At 43.4% G+C, this 27,691-nt stretch overlaps 1 protein-coding gene across 1 annotated transcript in view; it reads right to left on the bottom strand.

Annotated features, from left to right (window-relative positions):
* Positions 1-25,428, bottom strand: part of LOC101944291 (guanylate cyclase 2G-like) — a 29,632-nt gene extending 4,204 nt beyond the window's left edge. Inside the window, exons 1-14 of the mRNA XM_065552502.1 lie at positions 25,310-25,428; positions 23,808-23,957; positions 22,794-22,877; positions 21,625-21,729; positions 20,711-20,782; positions 16,155-16,323; positions 13,191-13,346; positions 11,417-11,594; positions 9,873-10,013; positions 8,892-9,084; positions 7,592-7,766; positions 4,780-4,878; positions 2,791-2,882; positions 1,364-1,471 (exon numbers count right to left, since the gene is read on the bottom strand). Coding sequence (XP_065408574.1) covers positions 1,388-1,471; positions 2,791-2,882; positions 4,780-4,878; positions 7,592-7,766; positions 8,892-9,084; positions 9,873-10,013; positions 11,417-11,594; positions 13,191-13,346; positions 16,155-16,323; positions 20,711-20,782; positions 21,625-21,729; positions 22,794-22,877; positions 23,808-23,957; positions 25,310-25,411 — 1,800 coding nt within the window. The 5' untranslated portion in view covers positions 25,412-25,428 and the 3' untranslated portion in view covers positions 1,364-1,387. The remainder of the gene's footprint in view (positions 1-1,363; positions 1,472-2,790; positions 2,883-4,779; positions 4,879-7,591; positions 7,767-8,891; positions 9,085-9,872; positions 10,014-11,416; positions 11,595-13,190; positions 13,347-16,154; positions 16,324-20,710; positions 20,783-21,624; positions 21,730-22,793; positions 22,878-23,807; positions 23,958-25,309) is intronic.
* Between the last annotated feature and the right edge of the window lie 2,263 nt (positions 25,429-27,691).

The raw sequence follows: 27,691 nt of genomic DNA, 5'->3' as shown, positions 1-27,691 counted from the left end.
CATCAACTTACAAGTGGTGAAGATGTTTCGCTCACCTCTTAAAGATTACACTGAATAGCTTTGCAACATACTCTCTGTCTTGTCTTCTAATCAACTAGTAAGAGAACATAAATAGGAAGATATAGAACTGCATCTGCTTTGAAAGGGCATCTCCTGGGGGTAGATATAGGATTTGCCAAGGTTTTAATGCAACAAGCCAAATAATCCTAATAGGGGAAAGACTGTGGGCCAAATGAATTGCTCATATAGACTTACTTATGTCATCAGTTTATGACAGAATTGAAATTTAACCAGTGAATATGCTATAACGTGGTGCAAAGACCAGTTTAATTCCCTCTATTTCTTATGTACCAAAGGTCATATCCTACCATTGATTTTTAAGGAGAACTTCCCATTGGCTTTAATGGAGATTTCTTCATGTGCATCTGTGACAACTGCCATTTTGGTCATGACCAGGGATTGAGCCAGGGAGCTCCAAAACCTTTACATCTTGAGTTTAAGTACTGGCTTATCATTGGGAGCTTTAAGAGACTCAGATGCTGTGTGGATTGGCCACACTAATACACTAATACACACTAAACACTTGGTTACACTTCTATGCCAGCATAGATCCCAGGTGGATTGAGTTTCAAGTGAGTCTAGGAGTTAATGGGCAAGGAATAACCGGCTGTTTTCAGATTTAACAAGCAAAACAGTGTGGCTTGAAAATGTTATTGTAAGCGATAATCCCATCTCATAGCCCAGGAATTGTTATTCACAGTCCTCATGAACCACGATGCCATTACACTGCCGTGCCTCTGTTGAACTCAGACTGTCATACCGGAATGAGAATATTTGGATAACACACAATAGGGTCAGATCCTGAACAGCGTAATTCCACTGCAGTCAATGGAGCAACGCTGATATAAACCACCCGAGGAGTCAAGTTAATGACTCCCAAATCTCCTATATTTCATTAAGGATACGTCTACACTGCATGTTTCCCAGCACAAGCAGACAGACAAACACTTGCTTTGCTCAAGGTAGCATGCTAAAACTAGGATGTGTGGACAGTATAGCACGGGCTAGCCACCCGAGTATGGACCTAGGTGATCAGGTAGGCTTGTACTCTGGTGTCTAGCCCGTGACGTGCTGGTATTCTTAGCTTGCTAGCTCAAGCAGAACTAGTGCATGCCTGTCTACCTGGACTGGGAGGTACGCTCCCAGCTGCAGCACAAACATACCTCCTAAGAGGCAATGCCACGCGAAGTAGCTTCAATTGACCCACATGTTAGATCACTCCTCCAGTCCTTGAACTGTATAACTGCATTATCAGCATACGGATTTAACACCCTTCCCTACAGAAACCTTATCACTGTCTTACCTGCAAAGTTTCCTTCCAACGGCCTCACCATTTGTCACTGAACTCTGGGAGAGCCAAGTGAAGGTCAGCTTTTCCTTTTAACCAAAACGTTCTTTGTTCTCCTTTTCCCTGATAACAGAAAGAAGTGAAAGTGGAGTTGTACAAAGAAATCAGGGGCGGGGGGGGTGGAGGGGGACCCACATTGATTTTAAGTAGAGTTGGCCAAAACTAGGAATGTCTGGATTGTGGGATAATTTGGTATTTCAGAATTTGGTTTTGTTCCAAATTGTTCAAAGTTTCCCCCAAACTGGAAATCTTGGGGAAAGGAGACATCGTCATGTGGCGTTTTCAAAATGAAATGGGCTCCCTGGAGCCATGGCCACCCCTAGATGTGCTGTCACCCAGGATGGAAGACATTTTCGGTGTCTTCCATACTCAAAAGGTGCAATTAAAAAAAAAACCCAAAAAACAAAACAAAAATCAAACTAACTCCCTCCCTGCCTCCAGGGATTTGACACCTCCAAGTGCAATGACCCGGTGCCCCACAATGTCAGTGCTCAGGGCAGGCATCCTGACTTCCCACCTCTAAGACCAGCCCTGTCTGAAACCATGGCTGATACTGACTGAAATTCCTACTGTGCTTATGAAATTGACACGCATGTTGATTTCAGTCAGCAGCTGCCTGGACTCCCAGTGTCTGTAGCTGCGGGGCAACCCCACCACAGGAACTGCTTTGGGGCAGGAGACCCCAGGCCTTCCAGACTCCCTGACCAGCTGGGTCCTAGGGTTGCCCACTTGGAAGCCCAGGGTCCCTGGCCCCAGCCAGGGACCCTAGAACTCAAACCATTTTTGTCAAACATTTCAGGTTTGAGAAATGGGTATTTTCCAATGAAACTGTTCCATTGGAAAACTTCTGGCAAGCTCTAACTGTAAGGTCTTTGGAGCAGGAAGCATCTCTTGGTTATACCTTGGTACAGTGGCTAGCATGATGAGGCCATGGTCCCTTACTGGGGCCTCAAGGCACTCCAGCAACATAAGCAATAAAGAATAGTAATATCAACAGAGCATGACAAGGTAGAAACCATGCACAGGATCTAAGAATGTGAGATACTGAAAGGGCTGTGAAAGCACAAAGACTTCACATCACTGAGTCCTGTTTTTCTGGATTGCTTCATTCTAGTTTGCAAAGCACTGTCCTATGTTAGGCAGATGGTTATCATATACAAAATGATGGCGGTGTCTGATTTAAGTCACACCATAGTACTGAACACCTCAACATGTTTGTTGTTTTGTTTTTACACTGATGCATTAACATCAGTTCATATCCAGGAAAGCATATGTTCTGCATACATTGTACGTCCTTGAAAATTCCTTCATATGCTGTCAAATATATTAGATCTACCTATTTGGCATGATAGGCTCCCATTCTGCACTCTCAATGTTCATACCTTTACTGTTATGGTCCCTCTTTCTTGCAAGTCATACCCGCCGATGGATTGCAAGGCATTAGCAGTGGTTGTGGAGACATGGATTCGGAGAGCTACAGCAAAATAAATCTATTTACTTATTTTATAAATGTATATGACTGGCTGGCTGGGGAGGATTAACTCGTTAAAGGGGCAGGATCAATCTCTTTAGAACCTAATGTTTAGCTTCCTAAAGGTTGTGTTTCATTTTTGGCCCGAATCTTTCCTCCTGTTCAGAAGGGTTTGTAATTAAAATTTAGGCTTTAGTCTGACTCCATTTAAAATGAAGTCACTTGTCAGAAACAGTTTCCAGGGCAAAAGCACGGTATTTATTATATAAACCTCAAACTTTCTCTTTTCATATTTGGTATTGTAACATCCATGGCTATCTAGGTCCTTGCAGTTGTCACTACGCTGCACAATACGGTCATTCAGAGCTTCATGGCATCAGCGGGAAAGAAATGAGCAAGCAAAGACCTCTCCATGTAGCACAGTGGTTCCCAAACGGGGGTTCGTGAACCCCTGGGGGTTCACAAAATGTTACGGGGGTTCTCGGGAAAAAATTCCCTAATGGCGGACAGAACTGTCCATAGGGACCCCGGGCAGCACGGGCCAGCAGCCTGGAACTTTGGGGACTTCCAAGAGCTAAGCAGATCAAAGCAAGCGTATCTATCACGCCGAGGAGATTTAAACTTCAAGACTCCTTTTACGAAATAGAAAGGGAGGTGTATATTTTTTGCTGCTTTTAAAATTAAATAGGCTGCTACTGTTGTTTTTAAATTATTATGAAGAACAAGTTTAAGCTTTGTTGTAACGTGCATTGTTTGCCTGGACTGCTCAAGACCTGAATGCTTGTGTAGGAGGAACTCTGAGTTGGCTTCTTAAATACCTTCATGCTGTTTCACATCTGATACTCCTTGATGAAACACAGGAGCCAGAGGCTCCTATGGGGGGGCAATGAGGGTCACATGCCGCCCCCACGACAGTGTGCCTCCCTGTGGGTCCCTGCCCTTTTTTTCCAGTGGCCCCCGTGGACCCCCCCACTTTTCTGGCAGTGCCCCCCCAGGCCCTGAGGTGCATGGGGGCTTTGCCCCCGCACCTCTTTTTTCTACTGACACCTCTGATAGGAGCCTTGTCTTATAACAGGCTTAATCAAAAGTGATACAAGGTACAGAAGTGAGATCTTGGAAGAGTGTTGCTGTTTTCATAATGTAATAAAAATACTGTAATGATAAATAATAATTAATAAATAGTGTGTAATAAGCATGTCATAAAAACAAATTTCATATGTCCAAGATCAATGCTTTTATAATTTACACTGAGGTAAGGGAGAAAATCCATGGAAATATTCATTTTTAGGGGGGGTTCACGAGACTTGACATTTTAGTGAAAGGGGTTCGCGGGTTGTTAAAGTTTGGGAACCACTGATGTAGCAGTATAGGCTCTATGATGCACAGTCATGTGTGTCTGAGGGCAGTAACAAACATACAAAACACCATGTTCATTTTAAGTTCTTCAAAGATTGAACATCCCAGCTGGTTGTGAAACATGAAACATTGTCACTGTGGATAGCAGTAGACAGAGCAATGAACTGGGACTCAGGAGACCTGGGTTCTATTCCTGGCTCTGGCACAGGCCAGTTGGGTGAGCTTGGGCAAGTCACTTCACCTCCATCCCTCACTTTCCCCCACTGTAAAATAAGGAGCATGATTCTGACCTCCTTTGTAAAGTGCTCTGAGATCTGCTGATGAAAAGCACCATGTAAGAACTAGTTGTTATTATCCGACAACAATGATCTCAGAGGTAAGAAACCCTCAGGGTTCATCAAACTGGGTTATCAGAGCATTGCATGGCAAAGGTTTGACACAAAAAATGTCAATTAACAACGGGTTAAGTGTAACACTGCCTCTATTTGTGGTTAAAAAAAATTCCATGCAGGATGACTACAAACTCATCGTAAATGGTACCTACGCAAACTGGTACTTTCCATCCTTGAGGCTGTATTAACAGTGTCTCCAAACAGGCAGTACCGTGGCATTGTGATTCCCACCACTCCTGCAACAACAGGTCCTAAAGTACAAAACAAAGCACAAACCATGAAGCTATCAAGACAGCAAGTGTCAAAGCAATTTTGCCCCGCACTGGGACTCCTAACTAGGCACTGGAGAAGCAGTTTAAATGAAAGAGTGTCATAGTCTCCTATCTCGAGCCCAAGCATGGGAATGTGCAACTCCTAAATTCTAATCCCAGCTTTGATGCCAACTTCCATTCTTGATTTGCGCAACTCATGGCTTATTGTCTCAGTTTCCGCAACTGCGAACATGGCAACAATCCCTAGCTAATCTGACTGTTGCTGTAAAAACTAATATGCGTACAATTTCTAGCTCTGCCAGGGGCCTGCTGGGTAACCTTGGACAAATCACAATCTCACTACGCATCTGTAAAATGGGGATAATAATACTGACCTCTTTTGTAAGGCTCTTTATGATCAATGGAGGAAAAAGAGCTAGGGATTATTAAAACACCATAGAAATGCTCTGTTGTGTCATTAGTACAGAGACATGTATGAAGATCAAAATATTTAGGCAATTATTTCCCCAACATTTGCAGTTGTCACTGAAACACCCTGAGAAAGGAACATAGAAATTGTCATAAGAATGGCCCTGCTGAGTCAGACCAAAGGTCCATCTAGCCCAGTATCCTGCCTTCTGTCAGTGGCTAGTGCCAGGTGCCCCAGAGGGAATGAACAGAACAGGTAATCATCAAGTGATCCATCCCGTCTCCCATTCCCAGCTTCTAGCAAACAGAGGCTAAGGACACCATTCCTGCCCATCCTGGCTAATAGCCATTGATGGACCTATCCTCCATTAATTTATTTAGCTCTTTTTTGAACCCTGTTATGGTCTTGGCCTTCAGAACATCCTCTGGCAAGGAGTTCCACAGGTTGACTGTGTGTTGTGTAAAGAAATACTTCCTTTTATTTGTTTTAAACCTGATGCCTATTAATTTCATTTGGTGACCCCTAGTTCTTGTGTTATGAGAAGGAGTAAACAACATTTCCTTATCTACTTTCTGTACACCAGTCATGATTTTATAGACCTCAATCATATCTCCCCTTAGCGATCTCTTTTCCAAGCTGAAAAGTCCCAGTTTTACTAATCTCTCCTCATACGGAAGCCGTTCCATACCCCTAATAATTTTTGTTGCCGTTTTCTGAACCTTTTCTAATTCCAATATATCTTTTTTGAGATGCGGCAACCACATCTGCACGCAGTATTCAAGATGTGGGCACACCGTGGATTTATATAGAGGCAACATGATATTTTCTGTCTTATTATCTATCCCTTTCTTAATCATTCCCAGCATTCTGTTCGCTTTTTTGACTGCCGCTGCACATTGAGTGGATGTTTTCAGAGAACTATCCACAATGACTCCAAGATCTCTTTCTTGAGTGGTAACAGTTAATTTAGACCCCATCATTTTATATGTATAGTTGGGATTATGCTTTCCTGTCATACTAAAGGAGACAAGTGGTCCATCTACAACAACATCCTGACTTCAACAGGACCAGATGCTTCAGAGTAAGTCTCAAAACGTTCTATAGCAGCAGGCAGTTGTGTAATAACCTGCCCATAAGGGGGATTTCTTCCTGACCTCTGTCAATTTGAGAACCTAGGCCTCCAACATCCCAGCCCTACATACACTGGGCCAAAAAGTTATAGGGGACGTGGCCTTCTCTTCCATTTTTGCAAATGAAACTATTCGGCAAATTTGTGTCAAATTTTTGAATAAGTTTCATGTTGTCTGAAACTGCATTTTTCAGCAAATAAACTATTCATCTGAAAAATTTTGCCCAGCTGTAGAAATTACAGCTCCAATGGTAGGTAATGTTATAGTTCTAGGCCAGTATTTGTGAGATGACCTTGGATACATGCATTATCTTTTCAGGAAGAGTCCTACCACTGAAATGTATGTCTAAATGATCTTGCTGGTATATGCTGCATTGAGTTTCCCCACAAACTCTTCTGTCAGCATAGACTCCAAGCTGTGCCAGCATTGCTTGGATAGGAAATGGAAAGCACCAATTAAGAATGGAGGTGTCATTCTTTAGATGAGTACTAAAGCGGAAGCCCAACGTTACTATAATCATTGTAAAATGTTTGCATAGCACTGTACATTTACATGGTGATTTACAAACACAGGACAGAGCACTCACTGTTAGTGCTTCTGAATGTCTTATATTAATGTTCTACACCTCGATAGAACCTTTCAACCACGGATCTCAGAGCACTTAAAAATAGGAACTAATTAATCTCCCCAGCAATCTGTAAGGACACTGAATGTTAATATTGCCAGCCTCCTGATGGGGAAACTGAGGTACAGAGCAGTTATGTAAGTAGTCAACGTCAGACAGCAAGTCATGGCTGAGGTATGAAGAGAATCCAGAATTCCTAACTCCCTGTCTCATGCTGTAACTGCTCAATATGTGCTACAATGATATAAGGATGAACCCCATACCCAAGGTTAAAACAAACATTTGGCCACCAGTTCTTTACTCAGGCAAAACTCCAAATTAAGGTTGAGGGGAATTTTGGCTGAATTAGGACTGGAGGATAAGCCCCCTTAAAAAATGCTCTCTGGTCTCATCTTAACCTGATGCTTGATTCATCCTGAGGTGAATTATGAATTGATGCAAACATGTGAATTATGTATTTGTGGCTCAACTTATATGGACCGAGAACAAATCTCAGTATCGGAAGCAGGTGAGACTCACGCTACTTACCTGTGTTAATGCCAATCCGCAGCTTCAGCTTCTCTTCAGGCATGTGCTCTATCTTGAAAGGGATCATTGCACTGAGGAAGTGCAAAGACATTGTAGCAATTTCCTCAACGTGCTTCATTCCATTGCGGATGGGAAGGCCACTGGCAACCATGTAGGCATCTCCGATGGTTTCAACCTGTAGCAAGGAAAACCAAGCACTTAGGCAGCACGTTACGTGTCTGCGGCACAGGGCAAATAGCAGCCCATAGTAAAGTTCAGAGGGGCAGCCGTGTTAGTCTGTATCCGCAAAAACAACAAGGAGTCCTTGTGGCACCTTAGAGACTAACACATTTATTTGAGCATAAGCTTTCGTGGGCTAAAATCCACTTCATCGGATGCATGCAGTGGAAAATACAGTAGTAAGATATATACACACACAGAGGACATGAAAAAATGGGTGTTGCCATACCAACTATAATGAGAGTCATCAATTAAGGTGGGCTATTATCAGCAGGAGAAAAAAAACTTTTGTAGTGATAATCAGGATGGCCCATTTCCAACAGTTGACAAGAAGCTGTGAGTAACAGTGGGGGGGGGGGGAGAGGGGGAAATTAGCATGGGGAAATAGTTTTTACTTTGTGTGATGACCCATCCACTCCCAGTCTTTATTCAAGCCTAATTTGATGGTTGTCCAGTTTGCAAATTAATTCCAGTTCTGCAGTTTCTCGTTGGAGTCTGGTTTTGAAGTTTTGTTGTTGGAGTATTGCGACTTTGAGGTCTGTAATTGAGTGACCAGGGAGGTTGAAGTGTTCTCTGACTGGTTTTTGAATGTTATAATTCTTGACCTTTGATTTGTGTCCATTTATTCTTTTGCATAGAGACTATCCGGTTTGGCCAATGTACATGGCAGAGGGGCATTGCTGGCACATGATGGCACATATCATATTGGTAGATGTGCAGGTGAACGAGCCTCTGATAGTGTGGCTGATGTGATTAGGTGCTATGATGATGTCCCTGAATAGATATGTGAGACAGTGCAAACTAGTGGACTAAGCTTAAAACCAGGAGTTAAGATCTTCTACATTCTAGTCATGGTTCTGCCACTGACTGCACTCAACCACCAACAATTGGAACTATATCAGGTCAGTGATATTAATGGGTTTTGGATGCAAGTGACTACAGATTGGGGAGCCTGACTGAGTGCTCTCTCGCTCTCCAGGAAACTTTCCTTGACTTTGATAGAAGTTCTGCAAACACACTGCTTGCAGGACTGGGCCCAGCAATTGTGCTGCCTGAGAACCCGGGGAGCAGCGTGTCTCACCTTGTATACGTCATACGTTTTAATGATGTTATCGAACAGGCTGTACAGGTCATTCAGGAGATTAACCACTTGCAGGGGATTGCTGAGAGAACACAAATTGGTGAACCCAACAATATCTGAGAAGAAGATGGTCACAGAATCAAAACTCTCAGGCTCCACGGATTTCCCAGCGATGAGCTGCTCTCGGATGAAGCTGGGACAGGAGGAGAAAGTGATCATTTCCTCCATGTCTGTCTCTCTCTCTCTCTCCACCTCAGAATAAATCCATTTGGCCTTAACATCCTGCGTGTTTGGGAAATACACCAAGTGGCCTGTTTAAAGCACTTTTAAGCCTGCCTTAAAAATCCCCAAACCAGATTCAATCTGGATTTACACCAGCTTCCACTTTGGCAAAAGGTCCCCAAATTAAAGCATCTACTGGAGGGAAAGAGGGTGCGACAGAGAAAAGTGGCCACTTGCCAGAGAGGTGTGTGAGGGTGAAGGTCAGTGGAGCACAAGAAGTTGATGGCATTAAATGCGTTTTAAAATGATGCTGGCTAGCCTGAATCCAAGCTATACCTACAAAATATTTGACAAGGCGTAAGGGAGCTGGCACGCTTAGACCACAACTTATGTTGAACAGTTCAGTCTGATTGTTTCCTACTGCTCCTCATGTCTGGTGTACCCGGCTGTAGTCCTTTGTCTTAGAGACTGTCAGCTCTTCGGGGGAATAGTCCTTTTGTTCTAGGTTTGTACAGCATCTAGCACAATGGGCCCCTGGTTCCTGACTGGAGCTTCTAGGCACTATCACAATATAACGAATAATAATAATTCATTGCTTAATTACCATTCATTAGTTAGTGCCCGAGGCTGTACTAGCAGTGTTTAAGTGACAATAGTACTTTGCAAAGCATTCTGAGATACACTGAGTATGAAAGGCTCTGTCTTGCCCCAAATTCTATTGTCGACAAACTTATGAACGTACAAAAGTTGTTTGATTACCTGGGCAACATTGCTGACAAAAGTTTATCTGTCTTTTTCTTCTCTGCCACCAACTGGGCTGTCCTTTCTTCCACCACGTCCTCCAAATGATTGGCATACTTTTCCAGTTTGTTTACCATGTTATCCAAGATGCTGATGTGGCTAATGGAATTGCTCAAACAAATATTGTTTTTAATTTACCTAATAGCACTAAGTACACCTCTACCCCGATATAACGCTGTCCTCGGGAGCCAAAAAGTCTTATCGTGTTATAGGTGAAACCGTGTTATATCGAACTTGCTTTGATCCGTCCCCCTTCTCCCTCCCCAGAGCACTGTTTTACCGCGTTATATCTGAATTCATGTTATATCGGGTCGCGTTATATCGAGGTAGAGGTGTAATACAAAATTTTGATGGGAACTGTATTCCACTTCCATTTCCATCAAAGATCCCCTCTAGCATCTAGAGTTCATGGGGGAGAAATGACTTCTGATACTTGGCTACTCCCCACTATGGGCCTGTCATCAGATCTCATAATTTAACTTGGATAAGAAATATCCATGGAGACTATCCATGCTGCAGTTAATGTGAGTACTGACCCAATGCCCCCGCATAGTCTTCGGGAGCACTGTGGTGCCAGAAGTGACAATTTTCAGATGAAACATCAAATCAAAGTCCCTTACAAGACTCAAAGTGGTATCCTGGCATCCCGGCCAAATTCCGCTGTGGATAATTATATGCTAACTACTTAAAAATACCAACAATTTAAATATATTTTTGTCTGATTGGTTTTTTACATATTTATTACTGGTAACACTTAAGATACTGTATGTGAAAAAGATTAGAGCATAAAAGGCCTGTTTTTTTTTCAGTCTATTTTGACAGTACTTCGCATATCATTAGTTTAATGATTCCTCCTGTATAGCCCACAGTTTCCACCATGTGAGTCTTTCACTCAAGAGAGGAAAGAAAAACATTTCACCACTAGGAAAAATGTGATTGCGAAAATGCAAACATTGACAGGGAGGAGCTACACTTCTGGGAAAGAACTTTAAACTCTCTTTTAAAAACTGACTAGATTTCAAGTTAACTACATCCATTTAACCCCCACCCCACCCCTCAACTGTGGTTTCAGCTGGACATTATTCATACAATGACAGAAATGTAGGGCTGGAAGGGCCTTGAGAGGTCATCTAGTCCAGCCCTTTGTGATGAGACACGACCAAGTAATCTAGACCGTTCCTGACAGGTGTTTGTCCAACCTCCAGTGATGGGATTCCACAACCTCTCTTGGAAGTCTAGTCCAGAACTTTACTATCCTTATAGTCAGAAAGGTGAGATATTGGGAAAATCTAACTCTTTATTTTCCTGTTCTAAACTATCCTGCAGTGGTGCTGTGGGCTGTTAAACAGCTGCTACATCCCATCTCTGATGCAGCTGCATTTCAGCGATGTGTGAGTAATCCCTATGTAATGGATGCCATCTATAAAACACTTTGGGAGCCTGCTGGATGAAAAGCACAATGTATATCTGGTATCATTCTAAAACAGGTAAGAAAGACTCACCCTTCGGGGCTTGCATCTCTTAACCCTCTCTTCACAGAGGAGAACGTTGGCCTTCTCCCTGGATCTTCATCCCAACACGTTCTAAGCATTGCAATGATCCTTTCACTGCATTTCTCTGTTGACAGGGATGGCCGCAGTGGGACGAGTACAGTTGGGTCCCTGAGTCGGTTTATTATCTCTGTATTTAGCAAATGTGATCAATCAGGATTTGAGTCTATTAATTATTTTAGTGTCCCTAACTTTGGAGCAAATTGTCCTGGTCCTTAATGCAGGCATCTGAGAGGAGGAAAAACAGAGACTGCATGGAGATTCCCTTTCTCTTATGCACCTCACATAAGGGTCAGAGCAAATCACAGTCTTTCACCTGGATGAGCTTAGGGTCTGCTTCTTCTATGCAACCCATGCAGCTGGCTAGTTTAGAAGAAGGAAGCCATTTGTACCATCCCACAGGCAGTGTTCACACACCCTGGAGTGCTGAGGAAAATTGTGCCTCCAAATCAGTCTCTATAGATTAATGCTCTTTCCTCTTAGGGTATGTCTACACTACCCACTGATCGGCGGGCAGCAATCGATCCAGCAGGGGTTGATTTATCGCGTCTAATCTAGACGCGATAAATCAACCCCCGAGCGCTCTCCCGTCGACTTCTGTACTCCACCGCCGCGAGAGGAGCAGGCAGAGTCCACGGGGGAGTGGCAGCAGTCGACTCACACTGTCGTTATTCACGTAGCTGAAGTTGCGTAACTTAGATCAATCCCCCCCGTAGTGTAGACCAGGCCTCAGATACAGGGATTTCAGAGTGTAGTTGTAGTAACTTGGTACATGCCATAATACTGCAGGCTGTTGAGTAGCTCCAAAGTGTGAATGGTGTGGTGTTTTCATTGGTACTATGTTCAGCTGAGCAATTACTACACTTCACTTTGCTCTGATGCATTTCATTTGCACATAAAGTCAGATAAAAAGGTATATAGAGCCCTATTATCTGAACAGAACAGACAACATGGAATTTATTCAGATCGATAGAAGGTCAAACAAGAGAGACAGGTTTTCCTAAAAGTAATGCACCTCAAGGAGATACGATATGTGGATTATAGGAGTTTGTGGGAGAAGACAGTTGCTGCTGTATTTGAATCAAAGCTAAACAAAGCAACTGTGATTTTTTTTCTTATAATGCGGGAAGCAATGAGAAATAGTGACAGGAAATCAATACAAGGTTAGGAAACCAGTATGGAACTCTTGCTCAGATTAAGTTCTAAATTCTTATGCTTTATTAGGCAAAGTTGCAAAATCACTTAAAACATATATACAGTTAAGCCTGTGTGACTCTCCAAAGACCAAAGGTGTCTATCCTTAGCAAGCAGATAGTTATGCAATACAATTATCGGCCTATACTCATTCATAATATTCAGCGTACAAAAAGTCTCTTGCATCCCAAGGGTGCATCTACTCTGCAAATTAAAGGTGTGTTCCTAACTCAGAATAGCTAACCCGCTCTGGCTGATCTGGGTTAAAATAACATTAAAGAGATGGCAGCGCAGGTTAAAACCTATACGGGAGTCTGAGGTTGAATGCTACCTGCTAACCTGAGTTAGCTGTGTCTTCACTGCTATTTTAACCACAGTTAGCTAACACGGGTCACAGCTAATCTGAATTTTAAAACACATTTTATTTGCAGTGAAGACCTACTACATTTAGGGTAACTCCAGAATACAAAAATGTGCTCACAGAGGGAAGACCATCTGGAAATGGAGTACAAAGAGAGGAACAAAGTTCTACCTTCTGCTTCCTTGTTCAGGTCTTGGAACGGGCCATCCTCATTGTTATAAATCAGCTCCCTCATAATTATAGCAAAGCTGTAGACATCCCCCTTTTGGGTCCCATGGAATGGAAATTCCCCCATCCTGAGCAGTTCTGGGGCTGTCCAATAGAGATCTACAAGGCAAAATAGGAAACAGCAAGGAAGTCTGTGCTTCAGCTGGGTCAAACTCATCATCGGCAAAGAACAGGCTAGACAGCCTTTTAAAATTCTGAACACTATTTGGGATGGTTTGTGCTTTTATAGTGTCATCCAACTGAGAATTTCTCTGCCGCTTGCAGGCACTCATTCATCCACACAACACCACTGCCTGGTAGCTAGCTAGAGAGGGGCAGGCAGCAGCAAGGGCGCTCCTTCTCCCCCCCGCCCCCGCCCCGAAGTGGCAGCAAGACCCCCTTTGGGAGAATAGGGGTAAAAACAGAGAATGGGCTCCCAGTAGCTGGGAGGGGAAGGCCCACATGTGGAGTCCTCTGTCTTGCCGCCCCAAGCAAAAAAAAAAAAAAAAAAGAGGGCCGCCCTGCCGTAACACCCTCCCCCCCGCCCCGAGCGCCGCACCACCCTGCTGTAACACACACACACACACACGGCGCACTGCACTGCCGAAACACACACACACACGGTGCGCTGCACTGCCAAAACACACACACACACACATACCCTGGGCGCCGCACCGCCAAAACACACACACACACACCCCGGGCGCTGCGCTGCTGAAACAAAAGCAAACGAAAAAACCCTCAAGCGCTGCCCCGCCGAACCAAAAAAAAAAAAAGAACACTGACCGCCCCCGACACCCCAAGATTGGCCGCCCCTTACAAGGTGTCGCCCCAAGCACGTGCTTGGTCAGCTGGTGCCTGGAGCTGGCCCTGGTCAGGGTCACAGGGTGGCATAAATGAAGCAGACCTAGCTCCCCTGTGCTAGAACAGGGTCTCCCAGTTCAGCCAATTAGGAGGGGAGAGCAGCACCTGCAGCCATAAAGAGCCAGGCTGTCTGGAAGCGCGGGGGCAGGAGCAGCAGGAAGTTCCCTGGGAAAGGCTGCCAGAGCCCCCCCAGAGGCGGGGCAGTGGGAACCGGCGGGTGAGGGACGGGGGGAAGAGCCTCCTGGGTGGTGCTCTGTTAAAAGAGCACAGAAGGATCTTGCAACAGGCCCTGAAGCGGAAGGAGGGAGGTCTGAGTAAGGCAAAGGTGGAAATCCCCTGGGAGTTTTAGCTGAGAGTGGGCTGAGGAACTATTTTGGGATTTGTTTGCCTACATCTGGGAAATAAAACTGTGCCTGGAAAGATACTCTGAGTGTGGTAGTGAGGCCTTTGTGGACTGGGGAGAAGCCAGCACCTTAGAGGGTGGTATCGGTATGACTCCTCACAGCTGTGGCCCTTGGAGTAAGCACCCTGTTCAGATGCATGAGGCTGTTAACACGTCTCAGAGCTATTGTTTCAGCCACCTGCAGACTCAGGCAGACTTCACTACATCAGTTGCACTTGAGTCACATTTTCAAGCTTTTCTTTGCAACTATGAAGGATAGAATGGGGGGGGGGAGTTTTACCCCTCTTTTTTTTCTTTGCCTTTATTTATATAAAAAAAGTGATTCTCCTGTAATCAAATGATTCCAGAACCTAGGGCTTTAGGCACAGGTCTGTAAGAACATAAGAATAGCCATACTGGGTCAGACCAAAGATCTATCTAACCCAGTATCCTGTTGTCTGTCAGTGGCCAATGCCAGTTGCCCCAGAGGGAATGAACAGAACAGGTAATCATGAAGTGATCCATACCCTGTTGCCCATTCCCAGTTTCTGGCAAACAGAGGCTAGGGACACAATTCCTGCCCATCCTGGCTAATAGCCATTGATGGACCTATCCTCCACAAATTTATCTAGTTCTTTTGTGAACCCTGTTATAGTCTTCACCTTCACAACATCCTCTGGCAAATAGTTCCACAGGTTGGCTGTGCATTGTGTGAAGAAATACTTCCTTTTATTTGTTTTAAACCTGCTGCCTATTAATTTCATTAATTACCCCTAGTTCTTGTGTTATGAGAAGGAGTAAATAACACTTCCTTATTTACTTTCTCCACACCAGTCATGATTATATAGACCTCAATCATATCCCACCTTAGTCGTCTTTTTTTCCCCCAAGCTGAAAAGTCCCAGTTTTATTAATCTCTCCTTCTAACGGAAGCTGTTCCACACCCCTAATCATTTTTGTTGCCCTTTTCTTAACCTTTTCCAATTCCAATATATCTTTTTTTGAGATGGGGTAACCACATCTGCACGCAGTATTCAAGATGTGGGAATGCCATGGATTTATATAGAGGCAATATGATATTTTCTGTCTTATCTATCCCTTTCTTAATGATTCCCAACATTCTGTTAGCTTTTTTGACTGCCACTGCACATTGAGTGGATGTTTTCAGAGAACTATCCACAGTGTCTCCAAAATCTCTTTCTTGAATTGTAACAGCTAATTTAGACCCCATCATTTTATATGTATAGTTGGGATTATGTTTTCCAGTGTGCATTACTTTGCATTTATCAATATTGATAAATGTCTATAGCATTTATGCCTCAATTCATCCACAGCTACCGACCAAAAATTATTTACCAAAATTATTCACCAAACATTTTCAAACAACAAATTGTAGAAAATCATAAGCTGCTCAAAGACAATTATTGAGCAAAATAGAGACAAAAACTGATCATATGCATTATTTGCTGCTATTTGCTCATCTATAGGCAGCATTACTGGAATTAAAAAAAAAAACCCTCTGTAATTTCCAAAAGCTGTGTTCCAATCACCAATATTCAAAGAGGTGTTGCAGATAAAATGTGTGTGAAGACCAGTATGAAGGAAAGCATCCGCTAGAGGAATCCATCAATCGTTGTTTTGGTGCATCCCTTGTGCTTGTAATTCTTGTATAACCCACTTACCTGCATAGTTGGTATTTTTCTCAGTAATTACTCGGTATTTCTTTCCATACTTAAACTCCCATAGCCCAAATCCACACAGTTTCACTTGCATGCGACTATCCACCAAACAGTTAGTAGGTTTCAGATTTCCATGGGAGTTCAATGGGCTTCTGTGAAGAAACAACATCCCCTACAAAAACAGGGACCGTGTGACTTTAGAGTGGTGGCTATAGAAGCACCAGCCAGAATAAAATACCCCCAGTGAATGGCGGGGGTAGTTGTGGCTGTCAATGCAACAAACAGCAAATGTAACCAGCTCTTGGCTCAGCTGGTTCTGGTCAGAAACACCAGGGCTTTCGTCCCTAAAACTCATCGTACCTATGCTAGTCTTTTTTCCATTACGTTGTCCAGGCTATTTGTAGCAATGGTCTGCTTTGGTCAAACCCATCCAGAAATCAACTAGTTATGCCCACATTTTGTCTGGATAGCCACATTCTTCTATCACTGCTACTGTTGTCCTCATTCCCTCCACTCACCCAGGGTATCTGGCCTTACGTTAGGCCCCGATCCTGGACATTGTTTTCACAAATCCCTTTGCCCACATGGAATCTCTGACCTCTCTACCTAGATGTCTTGGGTATTTAATATCGTCCCTGTGACAGACTGACAATATCATTCTATACCCTGGACAAACCTGATGGACTGAAGATAAACTTTCCTGAATTAAGCAACAAAGAGTCCTGTGGCACCTTATAGACTATCAGATGTATTGGAGCATAAGCTTTCGTGGGTGAATACCCACTTCGTCAGACGCATGTAATGGAAATTTCCATTCTTAATTCAGATCCAGACTAACACTGCTACCCCCTGATACTTTCCTGAATTAAGTTAAACCTTATGGAGTTTGGTTTGATATTTTGGGGGCTCATTGTATTAAAAATGCAACTGTGTTATTGTAGAATTGTATGTAACTCTTCCAGGAATACGGAGATGGTAATGTATTTCCTCTGGTTATTGAAACCATCTGGTGGGGTCCACATATATTAGTTCAAACTGAATCCTCCAGGGACCAACAGACAAAGGCCTTGGCTACACTTGGAAATTCACAGTGCTGCCGCGGCAGCGCTGTGAAGGGTGAGTGTAGTCGCGCCACCAGCGCTGTGAGAGCTCTCTCGCAGCACTATATGTACTCCACCTCTCCGAGGGGAGTAGCTTGCAGCGCTGCAAGCGAGCGTGCAGCGCTGCAGGCACTGATTACGCTGGCGTTTTACAGCGCTGCACTCGCTGCGCTGGGGGGGGGGGGGCGTTTTCACACCCCTGAGCGCAGCAAGTTGCAGCGCTGTACAGCGCCAGTGTAGTCAAGGCCAAAGAAAAGATTTTTGGTTAAATAGCCTGTTTTCAGACAGGCTCAGGGCACTATTTCTGCTCTAAGAAGAGCCCCAGTTCTTAGGGAAGGTTTGGAGAAACTTGGCTTGCTGAGGGCCCAGCCCCAAAAGACTGCATGCTTGTTCTGAGCTGAAGCGGTGATGAACTTGGTACCACAAGGAAACCCCTTGGGCGCATAGGTGCTGGAACTAGGGGTGCTGCCGCACCCCCCGGCAGGAAGTGGTTTCCATCACATACAGGGTTTACAGTTTGGTTCAATGGCTCTCAGCACTTCCCCTATACAAATTGTTCCAGCCCCCCTGCTTGGACAGAGTAGTGAAGGACTGTTCCTACCAGAGCCCATGTTGGGGTAGGGGTGATCTCTGGTAAGCTTGTTAGCATGCGTGTAGGTTCTTCTAATGATTTTAATAGGTTTTCTCTGTAATGCTTTTACCTTGAGACTCAAACAGGCTTGCTTAGAAAGAGCTGTGTAGTAACATAACTGTAGGCAGTCGTACTGCTAACCGTCTCTGAAGACAAAGCAAGCAGGCCTGCTTGGGCAGTGTGGGAATAACAGTACAGTCATGGGACTGTGCAGCCTGGAAATACCCCAGTCAGCCAAGAGCGAGACTCACCAAGAGAGGTGACGGGCAAGGGAGCTGGAAACCTGACAGTGCGTACCCTTGCTGGACCACTGCAGAGAAATACAGGCGTGGTTGCTCTGAAATGTGACACTCCCCACCACAATAGTATGTGAGCACCTCACATTCTTTATCGTATTTATCCTGACAACACCCTTGTGAGGTAAGGAAGTACTATTATCCCTATATGGATGGGGCACTGAGAAACAGACTTAGGCCCAGATTTTTACAGGTATTTAGGCATTGTGGCACTCAGCATTGCAATGCCCAGCTGAATTAGGAGCCTGTCTTGTTTTCAAAAGCGATTTAGGAGCTTAGAGCTTAAATACCATTGTAAGACTCTTAAGTGCCTAAATCACTTTTGAAAACAAGACAGACTCCTAATTAGTTAGATATTGTGACACTGAGCACTACAACGCCTTTAAAAATCTAGGCCTAGGTGACTTGCCCAAGATCATATAGGAGAGTCTGTGGCAGAGATGGGAAATGAACCTCTCTCTCCTACATCGTAGACTTATGGCCTAATCATTGGATCAAAACTTTAGCTTACAAACTCTTCAGGGCAGGCACTTATTCCTACTGTGTGTTTGTACAGCACCTAACACAATGGAGCCCCAATCCAGAGAGGCCTTTTTCCACTGCTGTCACACAAACAAATCATTTTACTTAGCACTTTTCATTCATTCCTTACTGAAGAATGAAATTCATGACTAGAAAGGTGTGGCCTATTCCTTTGGATGTGGCAGGATGGCCATACTCCTTCCTGCCCGCCTTGGGAGCATGAGCACCTCAGCAAGGGGACAGTCCCTTCACTTCCACAAACCAGACAAAGGAATGTAGCAAAATATTTGCCTGGGCCAGGTGAATAAAGCCAGGTTACAAAAGTGGCTACGTGAGTCACAGGCCACGCACTACGGGTCTTCAAGTAAATGACCAACAAGTATCAGAAACAGAAGCAACCTCTTGTATCATTTGGTAATCTTTCCCCCTTTCTCCTCACTCCCATTTTGTGTCTTAACAACACACACAAACCAGAATCGGACTTTAACAAGAAAATCGGAATGGAATTCCTTCCCTCCCCCCTATTTAGTAGCATCTATAAATTTTCAAGCAAAAATTTTGCTTTTGGAAAACAACTCTGTACAAATGAAAAGAGAAACATGTTAAAATAATGGTTTTGTGTATTATTTATTACTGTTGTTCATATTGCAGTACTGTCTAGAAGCCTCAACCAGGTTAGGCTTCCTTTGTGCTCAGTGTTGTATGTAGTAAATACATAAGTACAGCCGTACTGGGTCAGACCAAAGGTCCATCGAGCCCAGTATTCTGTCTTCCGACAGTGGCCAGTGCCAGGTAGGGTGACCAGATCACAACACTAAAATATCGGGACACATTGGGGTGCCGTCAGCCCCGCCCACAGGCCACCCCTGCTCCTTCCAAGCTCTGCCCCACTCTGCCCCAGGTCCCGCCCCTTCCCCACTCTGGGGACCCTCCCCCCACCACCCCTTCCTCATCCCATGGCCTCCCGCTAGCTTGCTGCGTCCCTCCCCACCCCCCCACCCCGCCTGCTCGCCGCTCACTCGCCTCTTCAGCCCACCTCCCGCCTATTCCCACCCAAGCATCCGCCTTCGCTCCACCCCCAAGTCCCCAGCCCTGCCCTGCCTCTTCTCCACCTCCTCCCCTGAGCGTGCCACATCCCTGCTCCTCCCTCCTGGAAAGCGCTAAGCGCCACCAAACAGCTGTTAGGTGGTGGGAAGCGCTGGGAGTGGGGGAGGAGTGGGGACATGGCTCATTTGGGGGGAGGGGGGAAGAAGGAGGCAAGGAGGGGGGAGCTTGGCTGCAATTTTTCCCCGTGGGTGCTCCAACCCTGGAGCACCCACAGAGTCGGCACCTCCCTCCCGCTCGCCTCCTTACCTGAATATCGGGACAAATGGCGTCCCAATTGTACATTGATCGGGACGCAGGACAAAGGGTTAAATATCAGGACATCTGGTCACCCTAATGCCAGGTGCCCCAGAGGGAATGAACACAACAGGTAATCATCAAGTGATCCATTCCATCGGCCATTCCCAGTTGCTGGCAAACAGAGGCTAGGGACACCATCCCTGTCCATCCTAGCTAATAGCCATTGATGAACCTATCCTCCATGAACCTATCTAGTTCTTTTTTGAATGGCCGGTCCAGTCCTGAAGAGCTTACAATGTCAAACAATTGTCTCAAAACCTTAGAACTTTTTACATTTTATTTTTAACTGTCCACCCCCTTTTTTTTCCTATGTGTAACAAATGTTTACTTTGGGGTTTGTTTAATGGTGTAAGCATAAGTCACTGCAACAGAACTCCAAATGAATGAAATAAATACATGCAATAAAAGAAGGATAATTTGCAATAACAACTTCCTCAACCCCCTATCAAATGCAAACCCAACACTTCCATCTGGCTCCAGCGGGATAGTGTATTATTCTCATTTTTGTCTCTGACATGTTCAAAGTCCAGAGCAATAAGCGTTTCTAGGCTCCATAACTTTTTCAAGAAGGTTTTCTATCAGAAAACAATTCAATGTCGTACTCACATTGACTATATCATAGGCGAGAGAGAGTTTGAATATCCAGTCCAATTCAATATCAGAGTTCCTCAAAATGTCCTGAAAAACAAAAACATTCAGAATGGCATTGGACTGGATCTCATCAGACTGAGATGCAGTGCGCACATGGAACTGAACTCAGCCTATTTGCTCTGTGAACGTTTATTGGAAACGGAAAACTTATTTCCTAATACATGTGTACGGGTCTCCAAATCAGCGGTTGCTGAGAATAGTCTGTATGTATCGCTATTGGGCAAGTGGCAATTACAAACTTGATCCCATATTTACATACAAATTCTGTAGAGCTTTATTACACAATAAGTTACAGAAGCTGGGAATGAGCGACAGGGGATGGATCACTTGATGATTGCCTGTTCTGTTCATTCCCTCTGGGGCACCTGGCACTGGCCACTGTCGGAAGATAGGATACTGGGCTAGATGGACCCTTGGTCTGACCCAGTAGGGCCATTCTTATGTTTTATGTAATAAGCTGAGTAAATAAGATGTTTCTTGGTAAATAAGATGTCCTAATACTCACTGCCTCTGTGGTGTAATGTCTGTTTTTTTTATTGTTGTCCAGGGTGCTATTCTGCTTCTCCTATCTGGTATTCACAAAATGCTCGCACATAAGAAAGAACTGAACACTAAAGCAATGAAGATGCATAGGAGTAGGAAGGGACATGTGCACTTGAAGTCCTAGCTATTAGAAGCTAGGAAAGTCCTGATATCAACAGAGCAAGAGTAAGCAGCAAAAACAGCTAACAAACAAAAGGTGTGTGTGGGGGGTGGGGGGGGGAATATCAGTCCTGGCTGACCTGGCTAGAGCTCAGAACAGCTCTTTTGCAAGCTCTCTTACAAGTCAACCCTAAGTTTATTGATGTAAATGATGCTGGTGTTCTCACCTTTAGGCTTCCTTTCTTGCAGTACTCTGTAATAATACAGATATTGGGAATTTCAGTGCATATACCAAAGAAGGCCACCAGATTCTCATGCCTCAACTCGCGCATCTGAAAGCAAAGAGGCCTCGTTAAACACATTTGTTTACATTACAGCACCACCCCTGAGTTGTTCCTTAGTCATCGTTTACTACAAGAATCCTACAAGGTAGAAATGAAAAGGTCATTAGCTCATCCTTGTCCAAACCTGGCTAGTTCAGGAATGCCTCTACAATATATTTTCTATTCCTGACATTAGTCTTGCTTCAGATGATTCAAGCATTGGAGCTTCCACCATTTCCAGGAGTCTATTCTAGCCTGATAGATCACCACTATTAGTACAATCCCCATTATTTCAGCTTTATAGCTTCTTCACAGCCCCTGAAAATACCCCTTTGGACCATCCTAGACAATTCCTCTCCCTTCTTAATGCTTCTACCTTGAAGATGGAGAAGGTAGTTATTTCCCTGGTTTATCTTCACAGTATAAATATTTAGTCCTTTGGGGCCAGAATCTGACACTCTTACTTACATTGAATAGAACCATGAACCATGATTAGACCCACTGAAATCAAGAGAATTACTTCAGGAGTAAGATTAACACTCAACATGAGAAAAGGTATCACAATCTGGCCCAGGAGCTCTCCTAAAATGTCAGTCCCTCCTGTCACTCAGTTAAGTCCTATTTGTTATTGGTCTTCTCCTCCAGCTTGTCAATACCTTTCTAATATAGAGGTGCCCAAAACCAAAATGCATGACACTGATGAAGCCTAAGTAGAATCCAATCTTCTCCCAAATTCAACACCGACAAAATATTGAAGGCTCTGGATGTGAATTTCAGCTTGCTGAAGATAGATGGGCCAGTTGCCGGATTCAGCAGTACTTACAGTATAGAGAGAAAGAGAGAGAGAGAGAGAGAGAGACCTATCACATAGAACTGGAAGGGACCCTGAAAGGTCATCGAGTCCAGCCCCCTGCCTTCACTAGCAGGACCAAGTACTGATTTTTGCCCCAGATCCCTAAGTGGCCCCCTCAAGGATTGAACTCACAACCCTGGGTTTAGCAGGCCAATGCTCAAACCACTGAGCATTTCATTTCAGTCGGGCATAGGAGGATCATGTTGAGGTTGAACCTTACCATCTGAACTTCATGAAGGACTGACTGTTTCCGAATCCAGGCATCTGTTTGGTTGTCAATGTACCTGATTGCAACAAGAGTTCCCTGAAACAAATATTCAGAAAGGTGGAATCCAACATACAGTACTTTAACACAGAAACTGTTTGGAAGAGAGCTGCACAAAAAGGTTATGAAGGCACCTATGAGAAAACATAGCATGTGCTTAGAAGTTTAGAACCACCATATGTTAAAATGGCTAAACGTATCTTTCCCTGTACAGACACGCAGCCATAAGAGATGACCAATATAAGCTTCATTGTACGAGGTATTGGATTACTAAGTTGCCCAGTGACAAAGTTGAAATTGCCTTTTAAATCAATTTTTAAGGGTTCTGAGGGAAAGATGCCAAATTTATATTGGGAAACCAGCTGACTGTAACAAAGCATGGTAGTCAAATGAAGACCCTGTGCTAACAGTCAAATTACCAATGGTTGTCACAGACGATACAGTCTGGAAGTGGTTTTAATTTAGGTTCTCTTGTATAACATTCTGCCCAATGATGTTAATCGATATAGCATATCTTTTCAGAACAACTTTCTGCAGATGAAATAATGTACTCATAGAGGAATTACCAAGAACTGTAATGCTGTCATAGTATATATACTATATTATATAGCCAGTAAGTTAAGACTCATAAGATACGTCATGCTTTTGGAAGGCCAATTATGCTACCCAAAAACTCTGACTCCATCTCTGCGAGAATTTCATATAGGACATTTCTGCAATCTGCCATTTTTGGCAAAGCAGAGCTGGACATTCATCAGCAATCTTAGTAAATTAGTGCCATCAGTTTCACAGTCCTACCTGTGAATCCTGAGAACTACTGTGACTTTTATTCTTTTGGCCATCTTGTGCCCTATTCACCTGTACAGAGCACCCAAAGCCGCACAAAGGAAACCAAAAAGGACACAGTTAACATAACAGAGCAGAAAGTACACCTACTGAAGCTCACCTAATCTCCCTTTGTAGTCGTACCTGGTAAAGACCTATTGCAGTATAAAATACATCTTTCCCCTGCTTGTCCTTCAACCCAGACCGCCAATTGCTTGAAAATATCAAACTGGACCCAACACTTTCTTGTCCTTTAGACACTGGTGTGCTTGTTTGTGATAGCTCAAAATGATCCTTTAGGAGAAAACACAAGAGATGTGATACTGTTAAAACTTCATAAATAACCTAGTTAAATTTTGACAAACCTAAGACTTGCCCATATTGACAAAGACAAACTGATGAGGAAGAAACCCAGTAATGGGTTTTCCTGCAGTGCTTACCATAAATAATAAAGACAAAACATAGGTAATGAAAAGCAAGATGCCATCCAAACCTGATGTAGAAGGAAATCACATACGCTAAGGGCTTCACTCCTATACAGAGGACCAGCACAAAGTACATGACCCACAAATAGAAATTGGCAAAAAAAAAATTCATGAGAAATGGTTGGTTTTTTTCCCCACACACAAAAATGCAGATTTGGGTTGACCAAAACAATTCACAAATTCAGATCAATTTTGGCCAATTGTTCCAGTCAAAAAAAAAAAATCAGAAACGTCTTTTCTTTTTGGAAAAATATTTTATTTTGGTATTTCCCCCAATTTTACTTTTAATAAAACCATGAAAACATTTTTTTTAAATGAATTTTTTTTTGACTTTTTCAGTTCTCTGAAAAAGATAGAGAACAACCATTTCTGACTAACCTGAAATATATTTTTTTAATTTTTCTGTTCAGCCAGTGAACTGAATAAATCGGTATTCACAAAGCTCTATTTTTAAGCCCTGAGGGTTATATGTCCAGGGTTGACACAGAACTAATATGAGCCCTCTCCAAACAATTTTCCTCTGGGTAGCAGTGAATTTCACCTATTAGTGAGGAATATGCTGAGAAAATGTTTTCGAAATCATTGGGGAAAAGTGTACCCGACATAACACTGCCAGGCAACGCAGATCAGATCACCACAGTATAAGGACCCAATCCTGTACTGAGCATCTACTGCTGCAAAGTAATCACTCCAGATTCCATCAGTGTAACCCAGGTCATGGTTTGACCCATTAACTCCTTAGGCCCTGATACTGCAAAGTACTCAGGTGCATGCCTAACTTCAAGCACAAGAGTAGGCCTATTGATTTAAATAAGACTACTTAATGCTTAAAGTAAGGACATGCTTATGTACTTTGCTGTAAGTAAATTTCTCCAACGTCATGACAAAAGCCTCTGTTTGTCAGAGGATGGAGATGGATGGCAGGAGAGAGATCACTTGATCATTGCCTGTTAGGTTCACTCCTTCTGGGGAACCTGGCATTGGCCACTGTCGGTAGACAGGATACTGGGCTAGATGGACCTTTGGTCTGACCCGGTACGGCGATTCTTATGTTCTTATGTTCTTACTAATTGCTAAAATGATGACAAATTTATCGATCCCTTCTCTCAGAGAATCATTTATAACTAGTGTGATTCCTGGTATTTCAAGGTCTTGCTTTACCTTATGATCTTTAAGCATAATAATATCATTGTAGTTTATTTTCCACCAGATGTCATCCATTTGCTTTTGTAGCTTCCTTTCCTGGATCTTTAAAAACACCATTATGCTGGCAGCTCCTGAGGCGGTTACCAACAGGACGACAATCAGAATGGTCACTGGCGTACCTGTTAAAGACATGATACAGATCATCCCCAGCTATATGGAGGCAGAGAAAAATCTTGATGGCACAACCAAACAGGTGATTTTTTTCAGGAGTGAGTTGTCACCTTGCTTCACATTGATATCATATGCTTGGTTGATCCCTGGTTCCAATCCAGGGGCTTTGCACCACTCAGGCAGCATAAAACAGCTGGAACACCAATTTAATTGGCTCCTTGTGGAGAATCCAGCGGAATAATGCCCTCCTAACATTTCCTACATAGCTACCCACCTCCTGACTTTCAGAGACGCGGATTACTCACTGCTCAGACTGGCTTCAACTGGAGATGTCGGTGCTCATCACTTGTGAAAATCAGCCCTAAGTGTCACTAGTTGTGAACCCAAAAAATGGGTATCACCAAAGATTAGCTGACACCTTTTCAAATACTAGCCTACATTTTCAAAAAAAATCTAAATATGGATGTAGTACTGACACCTAAATAATAGCCTAATTTTCAGAAGTCTGAGCACACCATAGCTCTACTTATTTAAGTGCATAAATATGGATTTAGGTATGTAAATTTAAGTATCCGTTTTTTTAAATCTTGGTCCTAAGTCTCAGCCTCTCTTTGCCTCAATTTCCCTATAAAATGAGGATGGTATACTGTAGACACACTCACAAAGTTTCTCCTTTTCTGAGGTATTGTGAGATTTCATTAATTAATGTTTATAAAAACCTTCTTTGATCTTTGAATGAAAGATGCTATAAATAGCAGCAAAGTATTTCCTTTGTCTCTTTCCCCTGCCCATGTGCCCAAGAGTGCTGATCTCATTAAGTATGACCATACTCACTTATAACTGAAGTTTCACACTGTTCATTATAAAACCCACAGTACGGTCTGTCTTTGGGAGGAAAGTCAGCCAGCCAGCTGATGTAGGCAATTTCTGTGGTTGGGCTATAGATGGAGACAGATAAATGTAAGTGCCCATTTCTATCGCCTGTCCTCCTTTCCTAAAGTTATTTTCCAACAGGGAACACAAAATTGGCATCATTTCTAAAGCTCATAAATACTAGAGCTGATCGGAAAATGTGATTTCCCCCCCACACACACACACAAATTTCTACCAGAAAAAAAATCCTTTTGAAATATTTTGATCAAAAATGTCTGATTTTCTGCAGGGGTTTTTGAAATGAAATGGAACACATATTTTGTTATAGAATTATAGAAACATAGGGCTGGAAGGGACCTCAAGAGATCCTCTAGTTCAGCTCCCTGTGGTGAGGCAGGGTGAATTATACCTAGACCATCCCTAACAGATGTTTGTCTAGAAATCTCCAATGACAGGGATTCCACAACCTCCCTTGGAAGCCTATTCCAGAGCTTAACTATCCATATATAGTAGTTAGAAAGTTTTTCCTAATATCTAACCTAAAGCTCCCTTGCTGTAGGTTAAGCCCTTTACTTCTTGTCCTACCTTCAGTGGACATGGAGAATAATTGATCACAGGCTCCTCTCAGTCTTCTTTTCTCAAGACAAAACATGCCCTGTTTTTTACCTTTCCTTATAGGTCAGGTTTTCTAAAGCTTTTATCACCTTTGTTGCTCTTCTCTGGACTCTCTCCAATTTGTCCACAACCTCCTTAAAGTGCGGCACCCAGAACTGGACACAGTACTCCAGCTGAGGCCTCACCCCAGTATCAAATAGAACAGGACAATTACCTCCTGTGTCTTACATACAACACTCCTGTTAATACGCCCCCAGAACAATAATAGCCTTTTCCACAACTGCATCAGTGTTGACTCTCATTCAATTTGTGATTCACTCTAATCCCCAGACCCATGTCAGCAGTACTACCACCTAGCTAGTTATTTTCCATTTTGTAGTTACACGTCTGATTTTTTCTTCCTAAGTGTAGTACTTTGCTCTTGTCTTTATTGAATTTCATCTTGCTGATTTCAAACCAATTCTCCAATTTGTCAAGGTCGTTTTGAATTTTAATCCTGTCGTCCAAAGTGGTAGCAACCCCTCCCAGCTTGGTGTCACCCACACATTTTATGTGTGCTTTCCACACCATTATCCAAGTCATTAATCAAAATATTGAATAGCACTGGCACCAGAGCAAACCCATGCAGGACCCCACGACGCATGTCCTCCCAGTTTGACAGCAAATTACTGACCACTACTCACTGAGTACAGTCTTTCAACCAGTTTTGCACCAACCTTATAATACTTTATCCAGATC

This window comes from Chrysemys picta, chromosome 7 (genome assembly GCF_011386835.1).
Source record: "Chrysemys picta bellii isolate R12L10 chromosome 7, ASM1138683v2, whole genome shotgun sequence".
In the NCBI taxonomy this organism is placed as follows: Eukaryota; Metazoa; Chordata; order Testudines; family Emydidae; genus Chrysemys; species Chrysemys picta.
This window is presented reverse-complemented; position numbering and strand designations above follow the sequence as displayed.